The sequence below is a fragment of the Dasypus novemcinctus genome, chromosome 4 (assembly GCF_030445035.2).
Source record: "Dasypus novemcinctus isolate mDasNov1 chromosome 4, mDasNov1.1.hap2, whole genome shotgun sequence".
Classification (NCBI taxonomy): domain Eukaryota; kingdom Metazoa; phylum Chordata; class Mammalia; order Cingulata; family Dasypodidae; genus Dasypus; species Dasypus novemcinctus.
Genome location: NC_080676.1, coordinates 10,144,877 through 10,163,613, shown reverse-complemented (window position 1 = coordinate 10,163,613; position 18,737 = coordinate 10,144,877). Strand labels below are relative to the sequence as shown.

Below are 18,737 nucleotides of genomic sequence, written 5' to 3'. Positions count from 1 at the left end.
CCGCCCGCAGGCCGCTGGCCGCCGCGCAGCCGCCAGTCGGGGCCGCCCGCGATTGGCTGGCGCCCTGCGGTGATGTCAGCACGCGTCAGCGCCGGGGCTGCCGCCCGGCGGCTCCGCCTTCCCTACGCACGGGCGTCGGGAGCGCCGGGTCCTTCCCGGCGGCTTGAGGGTGGGCGAGGTTCATTGTTACTGGCTAGTGGCAGAGGGGCGGGCTGTGCTCTGCTTTATTCCCAAAGTAAATTTACCGCTGTCAGGAATTATCTTGTTAATTTATTCGTTTGTCTCTTCTTTACCAAATGTAAACTACATCAGTGCGGGGACCACTTCCCTGCCCCCACCATTTCCTCGGTGACTAAAAATGCCTGGCCACCGTGGGCGCTCGGTCATTATTTGTTGAGGGAGAGAGTAACCTTGAAGATCTAGATATCCGGTTCAGTGGTTCTGAAACTTTTTGGTCTCAGGACCCTTTAGCACTCCTAAAAATGATAAGGACCTTAAAGAACTTTTGTTTATGTAGACTTAGTTGATGTTTACTTTTTATGAAATTAAAACCAAAACAAGTATCACTTAAAATAACAGTAATAAGTCCGTTACAAGTTATCATTAGCGTGATGACGCCACCCATCATATAGCCTCTGGAAAACTCCACTGTACATTCAATGAGAGTATGAGATTGAAAAGAGGGAACTACTGAATATTCTTTAGCAAATATTTTTGACCTGGTTCCCCCTGAAAGGATCCCGGGGACCCTAGGGCTATCTCTAGACCACCGTTTAAGAAGCTCTGATATAGTTTAATTGCTTCCTTTTATATGTACGGGTCATGAGGTCCAGAGACGTGAAGTAGCTTAAGAAAAACCACATTGCGATTATGTGATGGTGGCTGTTTTGAAACCAGGGTTCTACCAGCCCAGGTTCAAATTTTTGTTTTCCGGAGCAAAGCAGACAAAACTCTCCATTTAAAAGATAAGAAAGCTGAGGCAGACAGCCTAAGGAGGTACCTGATTTTCACCACTACTTAGTGGTGGATAGCTACTGCGTCATGTTTGGGAGTCACCTCCTGCTGGGCTGATCTTAGGTCTTGGCCTGGGCAGGACCTAACTAGACTCAAGGATGCATCAATATATAAAAATATAAATGTGGACACAGGGTCACATTTGGCTAGATGCAAACATGTGCTGGTTGTTGAACGACATGTTAAGTGCTGTGAGGATACAGAGACACCCCTGAGGACTGATGAAGCGATTGAAAGCCTCGTAGAAGAGATGAAGTTTGAACTGGGGGGGAGAGGAGGCCAGGAAAAGAGCGAAGAGAATAAATCTCTCCAAGCTGTCAGTCAAGCAGGGAAAATAGTCGTGGTGGAAGACGTGAATCTGACCATACTAAACTTTATGAGCCAGACAAAAATGCCTGTGAACAAATCCAAATGATCCATAAAGACACAGGTTCTGTTCATATTAAGAAACCACACATTTGACTAGAGATGGCAATAAATGCTAGATATGCAATAAAGTAAGAATGCGGGTACCAGATAAGGAGAAAATTCACCCGGCTATTGAGAACCAGGCAGTTGGAAAGAGGGAAACTCAGCTGAAAGGATGAATGGGGGATGGATGCTCTGGACCTGCCTTTGCTGAGCGAGGCGTGAAATATGGAGAGAGAGGAGACTTTGCTGCAGGTGAAAGTTGACAGTGGAAGTGAGGAGGGATGACGGGGAAAGAATGAGGACTGGAGACACTTCAGAGACACTGTGGGTAGGAAGGTGAGTTCAGTTTTGACCCATTGCATGGTAGGAGCACTTTTTCAGATGACAAAGAGAACGGGGATGATGCAATGTGTGTGAGTTCAGAACAACAAGCAAGGATGTATTGGGAAGAGGAGAGAGTGGGAACAGAGACAGGAAACCTGGCTGGAGGGGATGTTCAGTGTGGCCAGAGACAGTTGGAGGGGACACCTGCAATTCACCTTTGAATCTCCCCATGAGGAGGATCTCAGTCAAAAGCATCCAAAAGGGGAAGCTATAGAAGAATGCAGGGAAACAAATATCTGTTTACCTCATGGCCCTCTTGGCTCCCCTTCCACCACAACCCCATAGTCACTCTCCCCAGTTCCAGAGGTGTATGAGCAAAAGCCAGGCTCAAGCTCTGGATTTCAGGACCTGTTTCCTCAGGTATACAGTCTCCACTACTTAATACTCACTAAGTTGAAGACATGGTCCTTTGTGTTTTGGTGGACTTTCCTTGAGCAAAATATTTAAGTCCTTTAGAAAAGGCTGTCTCCCAGTACAAGTGGATATTTTTGCTGTTTATATCTTTGATCCGCATGCCAGCCATCATCTCTTCCCTCCTCTTTGCCAATCAACTTTCCTTTATTACGAAAAATAAAAAAACAACCCTGATGACATTGTTTATCAACTGCCTTAGTTGCCCCCAAGGGACCAGTCTTTGGAACTGTAAAGACAAATAAGAAAGTGGTTCCAAAAGGCTAGGACTTAAAGCCTGAAATATGTATGCTGCCCCACCTGGGGATGTCCGAAGCAAATCTATCCATCTCACTTGCCAGACAAGGGTCACAAGCTCACTTCTCTTCTTTCTAGTAAATAATTGTGTCCACGCCCATATGTCCCTGGGCATTTGCTGGCCTTCTTTGGTCAGATGGAACCTCCCAGTTCATTTGTCTCTCTTGGTCCTAGATGAAAGGGACTTGGCTAGGAATTGCTACTGTCCCCCTCATTCATCATCACAAGATGGTGAAAGCATACATTTGACCAATCAGACTTTTTGGAGAATTTCTGAAATCTCCCAAACTACCTTATTTCATCTAATGTAAGGTGGAAATTGTAGGATACAGATGGATTTCAGAGATGTGAAAAGTGTGAAAAAGGGAAGCAGATGTAGCTCAAGTGATTGAGCTCCTGCTTACCCCAGGTTTGGTGCCTGGTGCCTCCTAAAGAAGATGAGCAAGACAGTGAGCTGATGTGCCAGGAAGGCGTAGCGAGCTGACACAGCAAGATAATGCAACAGGAGGCACAGGAGGAAAACATAACGAGAGATACAACAAAGCAGGGAGTGGAGGTGGCTTAGGCGATTAGGCGTCTCCCCCCTTATCCGAGGTCCTAGGTTTGATTCCTCCTAAAAAGAAAACAAACATACAACAGACACAGAAATGCAAACAACAAGGGTTTGGGGAGAAATAAAATAAATCTTTTTTAAAAATGTGAAAACAAAGAGATGTTTCAGAGTAGATATACACTTAAATATGAAAATCTATTCCTAAATCTCAGGATGCCTTATTTAGAAACAAGATGGCCTTCCTAAGAAAATAAGAGATTTCAGAATTGGTTTTGATAGATTTGTATAAGATTATACCAAGTTGGATCTTCTTGAACAGGAGATGCAGGTGAGTATAGCCCTGTGGTTGTGTTTTTACCTGTTTTCTGAAATCTGGTTGTTTTCTGTCAGATGTTGGTCATGTCTGGTTGAATTGGTTCACCATTGCTTCAAACTCAAAAACTGAAAAGAGTTAATTTCCTTTCTTGCAGACTGTAGTTCCCCTTCAAGAGTTTGCTTCTTTGGCCTGAAGTCTAATTCTCTCCCAGGTGTAATTGTCTTAGGCTGAATCCATAGCTATCTTTGACTCTTTCCTCTTCCCCACCCTCCAGATGCAACTATCTGTTCAGTTTTCCTTTAGAAGTTTCTAGAATCAACTCAGTTTTCCATTCTCACTGCCGAGCCTGAACCTCTTCATACTTCCCCTGGATTATTGTGTCCTGACTTCTTTCCTCTCCCTTCTTCCCAATTTAACTGGTGGCCCCTCCAACATGCCTGACGAATCTTCTCACATTCCCTTTTCCACCTGGCATTTCCCTGTTCAAAGTGTTCCACGGTTCTCCATTATCATCACAAATCTAAATGTCTCAGTGGATCATTTAAATCCTGTCACAATATGGCCCCAACCTACTTTTCTAGCTTCAGCCGAAGCACTCCTTTCCAGGACCCTCATCAGATTGATCTGCTCAGTTGTCCAGACACACCCAGGCCATCCCCTGGCAGTTCAGTGGCCAGAATCCTCCCACCCTTCCAGCTGGCTTGCCCTCTGCCCCCGGGAAGAGTCCACTCATCCTCGTGTCTTCACTACCCACTCTTTACCACCACATATTATTTCCTCCCAGGAAATCATAACACTTACTGTGCTTCTTCCATTTTTTTGACACCTGTTTACGTAGCAACCAAAAAATGTTGTTACTGCTGTGTAAAAAGTTCATCGAAGTTTATCAAGTCAAAAAAGTGTGACTTCCAAAAATGTTGTTACTGCTGTGTAACAAGTTCATCAAAGTTTATCAAGTCAAAAAAGTGTGACTTCCCACTTTCACCTCCATTAAAGTGGTGAAAGTGGGAGAAGAGACATTTATGTCAGTGATGTGGCCATTGCTCAAATTTATTTTGAAAATTTCTAATTCTGAGACCTATCCTTTTACATATTTTCAACAAGTCACAGTAGTATATCTTTACCTCTTGAGAAATGATTTGATTTTTGAAGCTAGATAAAACTCATTGGAAACAAACTAGATTAATCTGGTGTTTTGTTTTGTTTTTTTTTTTGAGGTAGCAAGGGCTGGGGATTGAACCTGGAGCCTTGTATGTGGGAAGCTGGCGCTCAGCCACTAAGCCACATTGGCTTCCCTGGGTTAGGTATTTTTGTTTTTGTTTTTTTTTTGCTTGTTGTTTGTTTTGTTTTTTCAGGAGGCACCGGACACTGAACCTGAGACCTCCCGTGTGGAAGGTGGGTGCTCAACTGCTTGAGCCACATCCACTCCCTAAACTGGTTTTGATATATACACACACACAAGACAAGACTGACTGTGCTTATCTAACATTGAAAGCAATTTTAAAAGTTTTAAAAATGGACAGTTTATAAATGATGCAAAATTAAAATAGCAAAAAGTGTATATAATGAAAAATAAAGCAAGCGCAGTTAATAGGCTCTTTAAAACTTTTTATTTTTTATTTTTAATATAAATTTTATTGATGCTTACTAATAAAGCATACACTCCATCTTAAGTGTACAATCAGTGGTATTTAGTATAATCACAGTTGTGCATTCATCACTTCAATCATGTTTAAAGCGTTTCCATTACTCCAATAATGTAATAAAAGACAAAAAACAAACAAAATTTCATCACCTCTCAAACTCTCCATGCTCCCCTTGCTAATAGACTCTTAATAGTCTCCAAAAATTTCTATATATGTACATGCAGACACATAATACGTAACTTCAATTTCCATATAAATGTTAATTTTCATATGTACCATTCTCTAACCTGCTTCTGTTTTTTGTTTAATAGTATTGCTTGAATACCTTTCCAAAACATGCATTTACATATTCACATCATTCTTTCTAATGACTGCATAGTAGTCTCCACACGTATTTAACATGATTTATTTCCCTGAGAGCTGTTTGAGAGACATTTAGTTGTTTCCAATGTATAGTAGTAAACAGTGCTGCAAGGAACGTCCTTATACACATTTCCTTGCACATGTGTGAGAGTAGTTCTGTAAAACAAATTTTAGAAGCAGAATGGCTGGGTCAAAAGCAATATATTTTTCATTTCGGTAGACTTTGCCAAAAGACCCTCTAAACAGGCACAATGATTTTACACCCTATCCAGTGGGTATGAAACTGGAGTGGCAAATTTCAAAAAGGTCTTTTCTTTTTGAATGGGAACAATTTCTTAGGAGGCTTCATCCAATGAATCTGTGAGTTCTGGTAGATATGCTCAGTTGACTCATTACTCTATGGCCCTCCTTACCTTCCTGATGACATACTGTTTCAACTTTTATATTGTATTGTTCATTTTTCATGTTGGAGAGTCTAGTCTTCCTAGCTAGACTAAGATCCTGGCGAGTGGAGATAATTTACTGTACCTTTTCCCACCTCCACAGTAGTTTGAGTCCATGAATTTGCCAGTGCTTGCTAAAGTTGTACATAGAATGAATGACCAGTTCTTGCACATGTTTACAGCTCCATGCTCATAGTAGATAAACTTCCAAAAAATAGATCTTTGTTGATAGATATTTTTCCTTTGAAGAAGTACAGTTTTTGTTTTGTTTTTACTTTAAAATGAAGAGGTCTAACACTTCTTCCCCATCTCCCCGTCCCTTGTTTTTATTGTGAATCTGCCCTAGCTGAAAGAATGGAACCACTTGATTCTAACATCTACAATAATTAACAGCACTAATAGCTGCCATTAATATTTATTTTCAAGCACATACTATGTACCAGGCATTGTCCTAAAATGCTTGAATATGCGTCATCTCATTTAATGTTCACCAAATGAGATAGGCACTATGCTTATCCATGTCATATATAACGGGAAACTGAGGTGCTGTGAGATTAACTGGGAAAGCAGCAGGATCTCCACAGAAAATTCTGGTTTATCTAAGTCCACAGTCCATGCTCTTCATTGCTGCATCACATTACCATGACATACAAAACTCAACCAATCCAGTTTATCATTTGTACATTGATCATCCACACCTGCTTCCATTTCCCACAGGGTCGACATCTTCGTGGTGAGGTTAGAGTGATGAGAAGTTTCCCCATTTGGGGAAGATCTTATTTTTAGGGATGCTGTCTTTTAGGAAGTGGTTATTAGTTACAAACATTCCTATTGTTCCCAAGTATAGTTATAATTACGGTGAAATTCTTTCTTAGGTAAAGATCTTGACCTCTTTCAAATTATAATTTTCACATACACAAAGGAAGAGGCCCCATAAGAGAATCGCACCTAAGGTCCAATTGTGAAACTCACATGTTAGAAAATGGCAGAGGTGAAAGGATTATCACCACTTTGAACTTTAATAAAATGATCTTATCAAGTTTTAATACTTGAAAGGGACTTGATTACAGTGAAAATATTATTTTATTTCAAGAGCAAGCAATGTCTTTCTAGGCATGTCTAATTGGTCATGGAAATAGATGGCATCCATATTCACTTTTTAGCCTGTGAAATAGGAAAACACAAATTTAAAAAGAAAAAGGGAAACAACTACATAAACAGAGAGAAAATGTACACAAATCATTTCCCACTAAAAGACAGGATAGGCTTCAAAAAAAGTTTAGTAAATTTATCATTTCCAAGTCACAGTAGGCTAGCAGGAAACCAGGATTTGTTGAGGATGGGGTGGGAGAACGGGGTTTGCACTGATCTCTGAGGGAACTATGTTGTATTGTTACAACCATCATCTATCAGAATGGAACATTACCTAGAATGGGAATTCTCATCTTAACAAGTGCAAAATCTGCTGCTGGCTGAGCCATCTCCCCCACCCGAGTGCCCTAGGAGCCATGTAGCGCCCCCTTCTGGCTGCTACTTACCAACCCGGATACCCAAGAGCTTACCTTTTTCTTCTTTTTAGGAGTAATACTAGATTTTCTGCTATTTTTCCAAATAGATCTGAAGGTGTCTGAAGAGATCTGGGGAGTGACTGTAATTTTTAAGGCTGGCAGCTCACCTGCAGGTAGGAAGAACATATAGCAAATGCGTAGAAATCTCACAATTCCATTTGGTGTGTTGGATCTTAGGCTGAAGAGGGCATTCTCCCACATTCCTACCAGCTGGACAACTTTCCTCCACCTGATACCCTTGCTCTATATCTTCTTGGTGTGAGTGGTCATAACAATTCATTTACCTGTGTAATGGTTTCTTACAGTTGTTCTTTCATTTTCATTCCCACTGTCATATCTTTTACTTGGATGATTACAGTAGCTTCCTAAGTGGTCTTTCTAATCCCAGACTTCCCCAACCCCAAATCCATCCTGCACCCTGCTGCCAGATCAGAGATCTGCAAGCAAAACTCTGATCTTGTCACTAACTGGCTCTATTACTGTTACTGGTTCTCCATCTACAGTAGATAGCTCTTGTTTTTGCCTGGCCAGCTTCCATTCTAGCATCTTTTTGGAACAATACCTTGAGTTTCCTTTGGGAGTCTCCCCTCTGCCCTTCAGAGATGGGTTCATGACTCAAGGCTGGCTGATCAGTGTATTTCATCCCCTACCACAAAGACTGGTTAAGTGAGCATGTGACTCATGGTGGTCTGTGAAAGTCAGGAGAAGAGTTCTTTCCATCCTATCTCATCAAGAACATCAAGTTCGGGATGGGGCTTGCTCTGATGCTCCTGGGTGGGGACCACAGTGTGTCTGGGGGGCCACCGGATGCCACAGAGGATTTGCGTGGCACCCAAACCCACAAAAGATTGTTGTGTTTCCTGAATGCCACGCTTTTGGCCATCCTTTTCACTTCTTTTCTACCCATTCTTCAATGTATGTGGCCAAAGTGCATGAGATCTCCAATTCCTTGGTGGAAGCTGGGATGATTTAAGATCGCATTAGATAGTGACAAGGAGTTATGTAACAGTCAATCGCATGGTGAGAAAGCTATGGGCTTTCCAATTCTCTCTTTAAGCATATTTTAATGAAAGTCATGTACGCACATAATTAAAAATTAAACAGGTGGAAGCAATTGTGGTCCAAGCAATTGAGCTCCCATCTACCACATGGGAAGTCTCAGTTCTGTTCCCAGTGCCTCCTGGAGAAGACAAGCAAGATGGCAAGATGGTGTGATGGGCAGGCCTGGCAAGCTGATGCAGCAAGATGACACAACAAAGAGACACAAAGAGGAAAGGCAAAAAGAGACACAACAAAGCAGGGAGCAGGTGGCTCAAGCAATTGAGTGCCTCTCTTCCCCATGGGAGGTCCCAGTCCCAAGTTTGGTTCCCAGTGTCTCCTAAAGAGAAAATGAGAGCACACAGCAAATGAACATAGAGAGCAGATGGTGAGCACAAACAACAAGGGGGGAGGGGATAAATAAATAAAATAAATCTTAAAAAATATTAAATAAGGCTAAAAAACTTATAATGTAAAATAATGAACCCTGACCCCACCCCTCAATGGTCCATAACCTGTTTTCTAGACGTAACCACTTTCAACTCAGCTGTTTTTGATGGTATTTACTGCCTTCCTTAAAAAAAAAATGCTTATAATATTATTTCTTCATATTTCCATTTTAACTTTAACATTGTAACTTTTGTCACTTCCTCTCACCAAATGTCCCAATAAAGATAAATCACAATTTTTAGATAAATCGACACTCACAAAACATATTATCATATATATCTTGTCTAGTGTTTCCTTTCTTGGTATAACTTTCTTTTGCCCAAGTTAATAATTGCCTTTTTTCCATTTGCATAGCTTTCTATCTATTCTAAATCTTTATTCTCAAAAGTGCTTTATTATATTTCTCATACACCTACCAGTGTTTCTTTCAAAATACCTGACTATTTCAAATACTCAGTCAATTCAATTTTACTCCAGTAATCCCACCTCCCAAAGTCTTCTGTTTTCCTTCTCCAATCTAGGATAGGCCTGAGTCTTAGCTGTCACCTGAGGTTCCCTTTTCTACTTTTCTGTATTGTTTCTCCTGATTTCTGGATTCTGCATTCTTTGTCTTTGTGATCTACTTCCTCATTTTGCTTGAGCATATTCTCTGGAATCTTCCTCAGAATGGATACGGGGGAGGTATATACTTTGAGTCCTTGCATGATGAAAACATCTTAATTTTATCCTCACACTTAGTTAGGAACTGGAAATGTACAGTACTCTCACAGAATTGTCGTGATAGTGCTCCATTACTCCTACTTACAGTTAGGAATCAAATGTTATTCCGATTCCCAGTCCTTTGTACGCAATCTTGCTTTTTTGTTTTTTCCTTTTTTCCCATTCCCCCACAGTGTTCTTTTTTTTGTCTTTATTTATTTTTTAATATTACATTAAAAAAATATTAGGTCTCCATATATCCCCCATCCCCTTCACCCCACTCCTCCCTCCATCGCAAAAATTTCCTCCATCATCATGAGACATTCATTGCATTTGGTGAATACATCTCTGAGCACCGCTGCACCTCATGGTCAATGGTCCACATCATAGCCCACACTCTCCCACATTCCATCCAGTGGGCCATGGGAGGACATACAATGTCCGGTAACTCTCCCTGCAGCATCACCCAGGACAACTCCAAGTCCTGAAAACGCCTCCACATCTCATCTCTTCCTCCCATTCCCCACACCCAGCAGCCACCATGGCCACTTTCTCCACACCAATGCCACATTTTCTTTGATTACTAATCACAATAGTTCATGAATAGAATATCAGTAAGTCCACTCTCATCCATATTCTATTCCTCCATTCTGTGGGCCTTGGAATGGTTGTGTCCACTCCACATCTATATCAAGAGAGGGCTTAGATTCCACATGGATGCTGGATGCAATCCTCCTGCTTTCAGTTGTAGGCACTCTTGGCTCCATGGTGTGGTGGTTGACCTTCTTCAACTCCATGTTAGCTTAGTGGGGTAAGTCCAACAAACCAGAGTGTAGGAGTTGCAAGTCTGTTAAGACTCAGGGCCTGGCTATCATATGGTCAGTCCAGTGATTCAGATCCCCTGGGTATATATTAAACCCCAGCACCAACTACAGTTCTGGTAAAAGTAACAGGAGAGGCTTGTGAAAAAAGATCACATCTGAGTCTAGCTCCATCATACAGAAACACCAACTCCAAAGTAGGGCCAACTGACATGGCACTGAACTCCATCTGCCATGACCATAGAACCTGTAGGTCTCTGTAGTCCTCAGAAGAACCAATACCCGGGGTTGTATCTACTTTATCTGTCTCTGGGACTCTGCTGAGGTATGCATAAGGGCAACCCCTCTGATAACCTCCCGGCTCTTTTTGGAGACTCATAGCCATATAAACTCATTTGTCCTTTCTATTTCCCCCTTGATTCAGGTCAAAAAACATTTTTAACTCCTGGTATTATATGTGGACTGAGATATTCTGCTGGTCTGAGTTGACCTTTTTATTCAAGGTCATTTTCTAGTTACATCATCAGCTGGTACTTGGTAGTAATCCCTCGGTGCCAGGGAGGCTCATCCCCGGGAGTCATGTCCCACGCTGGGGGGAAGGCAACACATTTACCCACAGTGTTCTTTATCATTCACTGTGCTGAACACTCCATGGGCTCTTTCAATATCCATATTTATGTTCTTTGGTTCTGGGAAAGTTCTTGAGATACTCCTTTGATAATTTCCTCCTCGCTTTTCTCTGTTCTGTCTTAGTTGGATGCTGGTGCTCTTGGACCAATTCTCTAGCTCTAATATTTTATCTCAATTTTTAACTTTCCTGTCTTTTTGTTCTACTTTCTTAAGGCTTTCTCACTACCAACTTTCAACCTTTCTTTTGACCTTCTAATTTTGGTGATCATTTTTACTTTCCAATAACTTTCTCTTATTTTCCAATTGTTCTTTTGTGTGTGTGTGTGTACATGTTTTCATCTCTCTTGTGCAGGAATTGCTGGGCCATGGTAATTCATGTATAATTGTTCTTTTTTCATATCATCCTGCTCTGCTTTTACAGATGCTTTATTACCTATCTTGCTGAGGACATTAGTTGTGTTTTTGTTTTGAAGTTGTCTGTGTGGTCCCTGCATCTTCGGGGCTCCTTTTCTCTGTTTGTTTCAGGCCTGGTCCCTCAAGTGTCTGGAGATTGTCATTTCTGCTCACAGTGACGCAGGAGCACCCAAAGGCTGCTGTGAAGTCCTGTTTATGTCCAGACCTGCTAGGCTTCTCTGAATGCTCGATTGGCAGCCAGCTGTCAGCATCTGGAGTTTCTTTCTCTGAGGCTCTTCTGGTTCCCAGAGAAGAAAACACTGGTCTTCTACATGGTTGTCGGCCTTCTGGGAACAGGGTGGACAAAAGAGGCCGGTGGTGAAGGTGAAGTCCAGCTGTTCAGTGAGCAGAACTTCCCATTCTCCAGCTTCTTGACCTCCTGCCCCTTCTCCACACGCTGGGGGTTGTGAGTCAGCTGGAAGTCCCTGTGTAATTTCTCCAAGGAAAACCCCCTTGCTGGCCTCCCTGCTTCTGCTCGTCTCCCCTCCCATCAATTTTCAGTGGAGAGCTGGAGAGATCCTGCTCAAATGTAGGTCAGATGACGTCACTCCTCTGCTTAACGTTCCCGGGCGGCTTTCCATCTCAACAAGGAATAGTCTCGAGGGTCTCCTCCCCTCCACCCTTCTTGCATGTTTGTGTTGTTTTTTGGTCCATTTACTCTTGCAGCCTCTCTCACTCCATTCTGGTGGGCGATGCCCCTGCTCCAGCACATCAGGCGGGCATTGCCTTAAGCCCTTTGCGCTTGCTGGGCCTTCCGTCTGGAAGTTCCCTGCATGGCTCATTCCTTCGTTCCTTAGTTCCCTGCATAGCTCATTCCTTCGTTCCTTTGGGTCTTTACTCAAAGGTCCCTTCTCAGTAAGGCCTTCCCAACCCCTCTCTCCCTTTCTGGCTGTATTTTTTTCCTAAATGTGATCTCCCTCTGTGGCAGTTTGATAATATTTATGAATTCCAAAAAGAGATATTGATTATGTTTGTAAACGGATCTGCTCCTCTGGGCATGATGCCCCTTTGACTGTATTAAATTCAGAGGCTTCACTTTTACTTTATTAAATCAAGATTAGGGTTTTGATTCAACCGCATTATTAAGATACACACAGAGGAATGGAGAGAGCAACACAGGCATGGAAGAGGAATGAATTTTGATCCTGCAGCCCTGGGAAGAGAGATGAGCCTGATAGTCTACAGCTGACCTTGTGAAGAGACCAGCTGAGCCGGGAAAGAAATGTGCCCTCCAATACAGCTGATATTGGAAGAAGCTGGGCCCACACAGCCTTAAGAGGAAGAGGAAAGCTGGACCCTCACGATGTTGCCCGCCATCTTTAACACGGGGCAAAAGAGTTTGGTGAGGAAGTAACTTAAACTTGGACTCATTAGGTCCTTCTAACTATAAGCTTTTTACCCCAAATAAATACCCTTTATAAAAGCTAACAGATTTCTGGTACTTTGTATCAGCACTCCCTTTTGGCTGACTAATACACCCTCTGGTAAACAATACTACTTGTATTTTCCTCCCTTTTGTTATTGTCTGTATCCTGCACTAGAAAGTAAGCCTTATGAAGTAAGCCTCAGGAATTCACTGCCTGAGTCCCCAGTGTATAGGACAGGGCCAGGCACATAATAGGCACTTAATAACTATATACTGAAATAAGTAAATAAAAATTATTCTGAAATACTCTGTTTCCTAAGTCAAGAAACAACCCTTTAAGATGTGGATGGCAGTCTGTCTTTTTATTAACTTTTTAGAAAAGAAGTGAATCTGCCGATGTTTTGGGGAAACTATCATTGTGTGCATTCTGTCATTAAAGGTAGGTCATTAACAGCCTGGTGGGCAAAGAAGTGATTTCAGGCTGTTAATTTGGATTTCATGAAAGAGTTAGAATTAGAAATTACCTTGTTAATTTGCAAAGGATAAGGACAGAGAAGCAATCAAAAGGAGAACATTAGTTCTATAATCAGTGATGTTACTAATTGCTTTTAATGTTTAAAATAATGCCATTAGGGCTGAATGGCAAGGGACTTTTCCAAAGCATCCAACCAGTTAACCCTGTTTTGAGGGTCTTTCTTGATGTTCAAATTAACAATCTGATTGAAGTACTGCATCAGAAACATTGCATAATTATTTCAGTTCAAGATATTGATGCATTAAGGCTATTTATGATACAAACTACTGTATTTGTAAAACACTGATTTCTTGAACAATAAATTACTTTATAATGCTTTTTAAATAAGTATTTGTATTTTCAGGTGGGTATTTTGCAAGTACCTTCTCATTTATGCAAACTGAACCATTTGCTAAGGAAGCATAATGTTTTGCATCTCCAAATACGTACTCAACAATAATCATTTTCTATTAAAGCATCTGAGACATCCCATCATTAGCATTTGGTAATGGTCAGAAGGCTGCCTGCTTCTCTGCAGTATATAATGAAAATGTTACTGTGGTGCCAGGAAAAACAAAATGAAATCATTAAATCATTAAGGTTAAATTTGATTTAATAGTAACCAAATAACTGTTGAATTTGAATTCAATGCTAATGGAAAAGGGAATAGATGTTCTGTTTCCCTAAAATAAAACAAAACTTTAAAAGTCTTGGAATCATTGATTTGTTATTTAGTGCAAAAATGGCAATGCAGAAGACAGTAAAATCAATACAGTTTTTCTCTCTAAAACACAGATAGCATTAAAAATAAACAATCTGTAATTACACCATGTCTTTAAGACCAAATTATCAAAGAAATGATGAAGAAGATGATCGCAGTATTTAATTCTCTCTACATAACCCGCCAGCTAATGTGCTAAAATTTCTCCCATTTTTCCTAACGTTGAACTTGCATTTTCAAATCTGTTTATGATGTCTTTGTTGAGCTTCATTTAAAATGATGCCTCTTCACCTCCTCCCCATCAGTTGAAAGGGTAACCGTCAATAATTCTGGTCATGCATATTGATGGAGAGGGCAGGAATGGGCAACCTTAAGTAACTCCTTCCCTATGAGATTTTCTCATTTCTAAAGAATTAGATTACCATAAAGTACCCTTAATATTGTCTCTATGCTAATCACAATATAACCATTTTTGATGATCCAGAAAGCACATGAGAATCTTGAGTGCTGTTACTTGAGACTTCCAAGTGATATCTGGACAAATCTTCGCAGGTTGTGTTAGGGAGGAACATAGAGAATGGGAGAGAGTTCCTTGGAGATTAGGTGAGGAGGAGAGGAGAGACAAAGAAAAAGCAACAGAGAAATTTCCACTTTAAAGTAATGCATGATTTAAATCCAGGATATAGATAATATTGCAGAAGTTCTCAAACTCTGTGCAAATGAGTGGGAAAACTGACACAGTGGTGGCCAGCATGTGACTGTTCCTAGGTCAGCACATAGTGAGTCCAGTTATTTAAATAAAAGTAGAGCAAGTTTCGTGTAGTACAGTGTTAGGAATGAGTGGATTTGGCAGGTAGAGAAGGGACACAGAAACTAAACATACTCTACCTGTGTTTCTTGCTCTCAGGGCTTCAAGTATGTCAGCAGCAGCTGTTTCTCCCAGGACATTGTTTCCAAGGTCAATTTCCCGTAAGTTGGCAGAGTATTTGATCAGGCTGCCCAAAGAGAATGACAAAATAAAATGGCATTGTGCCTAAGATGGTTACTCAAAGAAATCTAATGCAATTATTTTTGAGTAGATTCTTTCATTTTAGGACTTGCCCCCTTCTTACCTCCATTCCCTAAGAAGATGCACTGACTCTAGTACCAATTTGAACCTGGAGATATCCTGAATCCAGTTTTTTTCCCAATTTAATCTCCCCAGCTTGGGTGCTTCTCTTATATAAATTAGTAGGAGAAGGCTATTTAATTGCCTTAATTTTTTTTTTTCTTTTTAGGAGGTACTGGGGATTCAACCCAGGATCTCGTACGTGGGAAGCAGACACTTGACCACTGAGCTACATCTGCTGCCCAATGAGGGTTGGTTTTTTTCATTTGTTTGTTTTTAGGAGGCACCGGGGATCAAACCTAGGATCTCATGTGTGGGAAGCAGGCACTAACCACTTGAACTACATCTGCTCCCTTAAAATTTTTTATATTACATTAGTTGTATTTTTCCATGCAACTCCATATTCTTAACACTTTGTAATAGAGAAACATTCTAGTGTTTGTACTATTAACAAAAATCATCATCCATCACCAAAATCACTGTTATACATTCCCTAGATTATCTTCTAGCTCTCTTTCAATTGACATTAACCTCCCTAGACTACCCCATTATACTAACTATAATGTGACAACTCTATTTCTACACATTTACAATGCACGTTATTAAACATTCTACATACATTCAACGTCAGCTTCCCCCTTCTCAAGCTACGTTCTATCTCCAAGTGGTCTATACTATAGAATTTAACCTCATGAGTTTACTCATTGTGTTTAGTTCATATTAGTGAGACCATACAATATTTGTCCTTTTGTGTCTGGGCTTATTTCACTAAACATATTGCCCTCAAGGTTCATGCATATTGGATGCATCTCGACTTCATTTCTTCTTATAGCAGCATAGTATTCCATTATATGAGTATACCACATTTTGTTTATTCATTCATTGTTGATGGGCACTTGAGTTGTTTCCAATTTTCACAATTGTGAATAATGCCACTACCTTGGTGTGCAAATGTATATCTGTTCCTGTTCTTGCGTCCACAAATTCTGAATATGCTCTTTGTAGTGGGATTGGCAGATCATATGGCTATTCTAGATTTAGCTTCCTGAGGCACTGCCAAACAGTCCTGCACAGAGGCTGCACCATTTTACATTCCCACCAACACAGAAGGAGTGCTCCTATTTCTCTGAAACCTCTCCAGCACTTGTAGTTTTCTGTTTGTTTTTTTAAATAATAGCCATTCTGTAAGATGTGAAATGATAACATATTATAGTTTTTATCTGTACTTCCCTGATAGCTAGTGACATTGAACATCTTTTCATGTGCTCTTAATCCATTTGTATTTCTTCTTTGGAAAATGTCTGTTCAAGTGTTTTGCCTATTTTTAAAACTGGGCTGCTTATCTTTTTATCATTGAGTTGTATGCTCTCTTTATATAACATGGAGCCCAATACCTTCTCGGATATGTGCTTTCCAAAATTTTTCTCCCATTGAGTAGGCTGTCTTTTCACCTCCCTAACAAAGACATTTGAAGCACAAAGGTTTTTAATTTTGAGGTGGTCTCATTTATCTTTTTCTTTCGTTGCTCCTGCTTTGGGTGTAAGCTACCACCTACCACAAGATATTGAAGATGTTTCCCTACATTTCCTTCTAGGAGTTTTATGGTTCCAGTTTTATATTTAAATCCTTGGTCCATTTTGAGTTAATTTTTGTATAAGGTATGAGATAGGGATCCTCTTCCTTTCTTTTACAGATATCCAGTTTTCCCAGCACCATCTGTTGAATATGCAGTTCTGACCCAGAATGTGGGTTTGACAGCCTTTTTGAGAATTACTTGACCTTAGATGTGAAGGTCTATTTCTGAATTCTCAATTTGATTCCATTGCTCAATACGTCTATCTATATGCCTGTACCATGCTGTTTTTACCATTGTAGCTAAGTAATATGATTTAAACCCAAGGAGTGAAAGTCTTCCAACTTCATTCTTCTTTTTTAAAGATATTTTTGGCTATTCAGGGCCCCTTACCCTTCCAAATAAATTTAATAATTGGTTTTTCCATTTCTGCAAAAAAGGCTGTTGGGATTTTTATTTGGATTGTACTGTATCTGTAAATAACGTTGGCTAGAATTGACATCTTAATGATATTTATTCTTCCAATCCATGAACACTTATTTAGGTCTTCTTTGATTTCTTTTAGCAATGCTTTGTGGTTTTCTGAATACATAAAAGTATGTCATTCATTAAGCTAATTTGTAAATATTGACTCCTTCAATCACTACTATAAGTGGAATTTTTTCTGACTTCCCCCTCAGATTGCTCATTTGTAGTATATAGAAATGTTACTGATGTTTGCATATTAATCTTGAATTCTATCACATTGCTGAACTTGTCTATTAGTTCTAGTAACTTTATTGTGGATTTTCAGGATTTTCTAGGAATAGGATCATATTATCAGTAAACGGAAAATTTTTTAATTCTTCCTTTCTTATTTGGGTGCCTTTTATTTCTTTTTCTTGCCTAAATGGTTTAGCTTCTAGCACAATATTGAATAACAGTGGTGACAGTGGCATCCTTGTCTTGTTTCTGTCTCAGTGGGAAAGCTTTCAGTCTTTTACTGGTGAGTTCCGTGTTAGCTGTGGGTTTTTCATATATGCACCTTACCATGTTGAGAAACCTTCCTTCTATTCCTACATTTTGGAGTGTTTTTATCAAGAAAGGATGCTGTATTTTTTCAAATGCCTTTTCGAAGCCAATCATGATTTGTGATTTTTCTTCTTCAATTTATTAATGTGTTTTATTACACTAATTGATTTTCTTTTTTAAAGTATTTTTATTTTAAAGAAGCTTTAGATTACATGAATGTTACATCAAAAATATAGAGGATTCCCATATGCCCCACACTCTTCCCCTCTCACACTTGCCCACATTAACAACTTTTTTTCATTAGTGTGGTACATTTGTTACAATTGACAAACACATTTTGATCTGTTGTTACTAACTGTGGACTTAGTTTACATTATAGTTTATACTCCACCCCACACAATTTTATAGGTTATGACAAAATGTATAATGGCCTGTATCAATCATTGCAATGTCATGCAGGACAATTCCAATGTCCCAAAAATAACCCCATGTTACACCAATTCTTCCCTCTCCCTCCCCTTAGAACCACTGGTGGTTACTGCCTTTATATCAATGACCAAAGTTCTTCCATTACTAGAATAATAATAAGTCTATAATAGAATAATAATGCCTACTTTAGTCCATTGTTCATTCCCCAAGCTTGAGGATTTGGGGATGGTGATGCCTACTCTGCTTCTTATTAAGAGGAAGCTTAGATCCCATGGGACAGATGGATGGAACTTTCTTGCTTGCAGTTATAGACACTCTCTGTTCCTTGCAATGGGCGTTGTCCACCATAGTCTTCTTGTTAGTTGTCCTGGGTGAGTCCAACAAACTGGAGAGTAGGTTTTGCAACTCTGCTAAGATTTGGGGCTCAACCGGCACATGAACAGACCAAAGATTTAATTGTCTGAAACATATGTTTAACAAGTACAGTGCTAATTATGGTTCAAATAAAACGGCAGAAG

At 40.2% G+C, this 18,737-nt stretch overlaps 1 protein-coding gene across 4 annotated transcripts in view; it reads right to left on the bottom strand.

The window, feature by feature from the left end:
- Positions 1-4,977: 4,977 nt before the first annotated feature.
- Positions 4,978-18,737, bottom strand: part of LOC101430790 (uncharacterized) — an 81,208-nt gene continuing 67,448 nt past the window's right edge. For all 4 annotated transcript variants that reach the window (XM_058295094.2, XM_058295091.2, XM_058295092.2 and 1 more), the window contains 3 exons: positions 14,987-15,093; positions 7,401-7,513; positions 4,978-7,002 (listed from right to left, as the gene is read on the bottom strand). In XM_058295094.2, the coding sequence (XP_058151077.1) occupies positions 6,991-7,002; positions 7,401-7,513; positions 14,987-15,093 (232 nt within the window). In that variant the 3' untranslated portion in view covers positions 4,978-6,990. The remainder of the gene's footprint in view (positions 7,003-7,400; positions 7,514-14,986; positions 15,094-18,737) is intronic.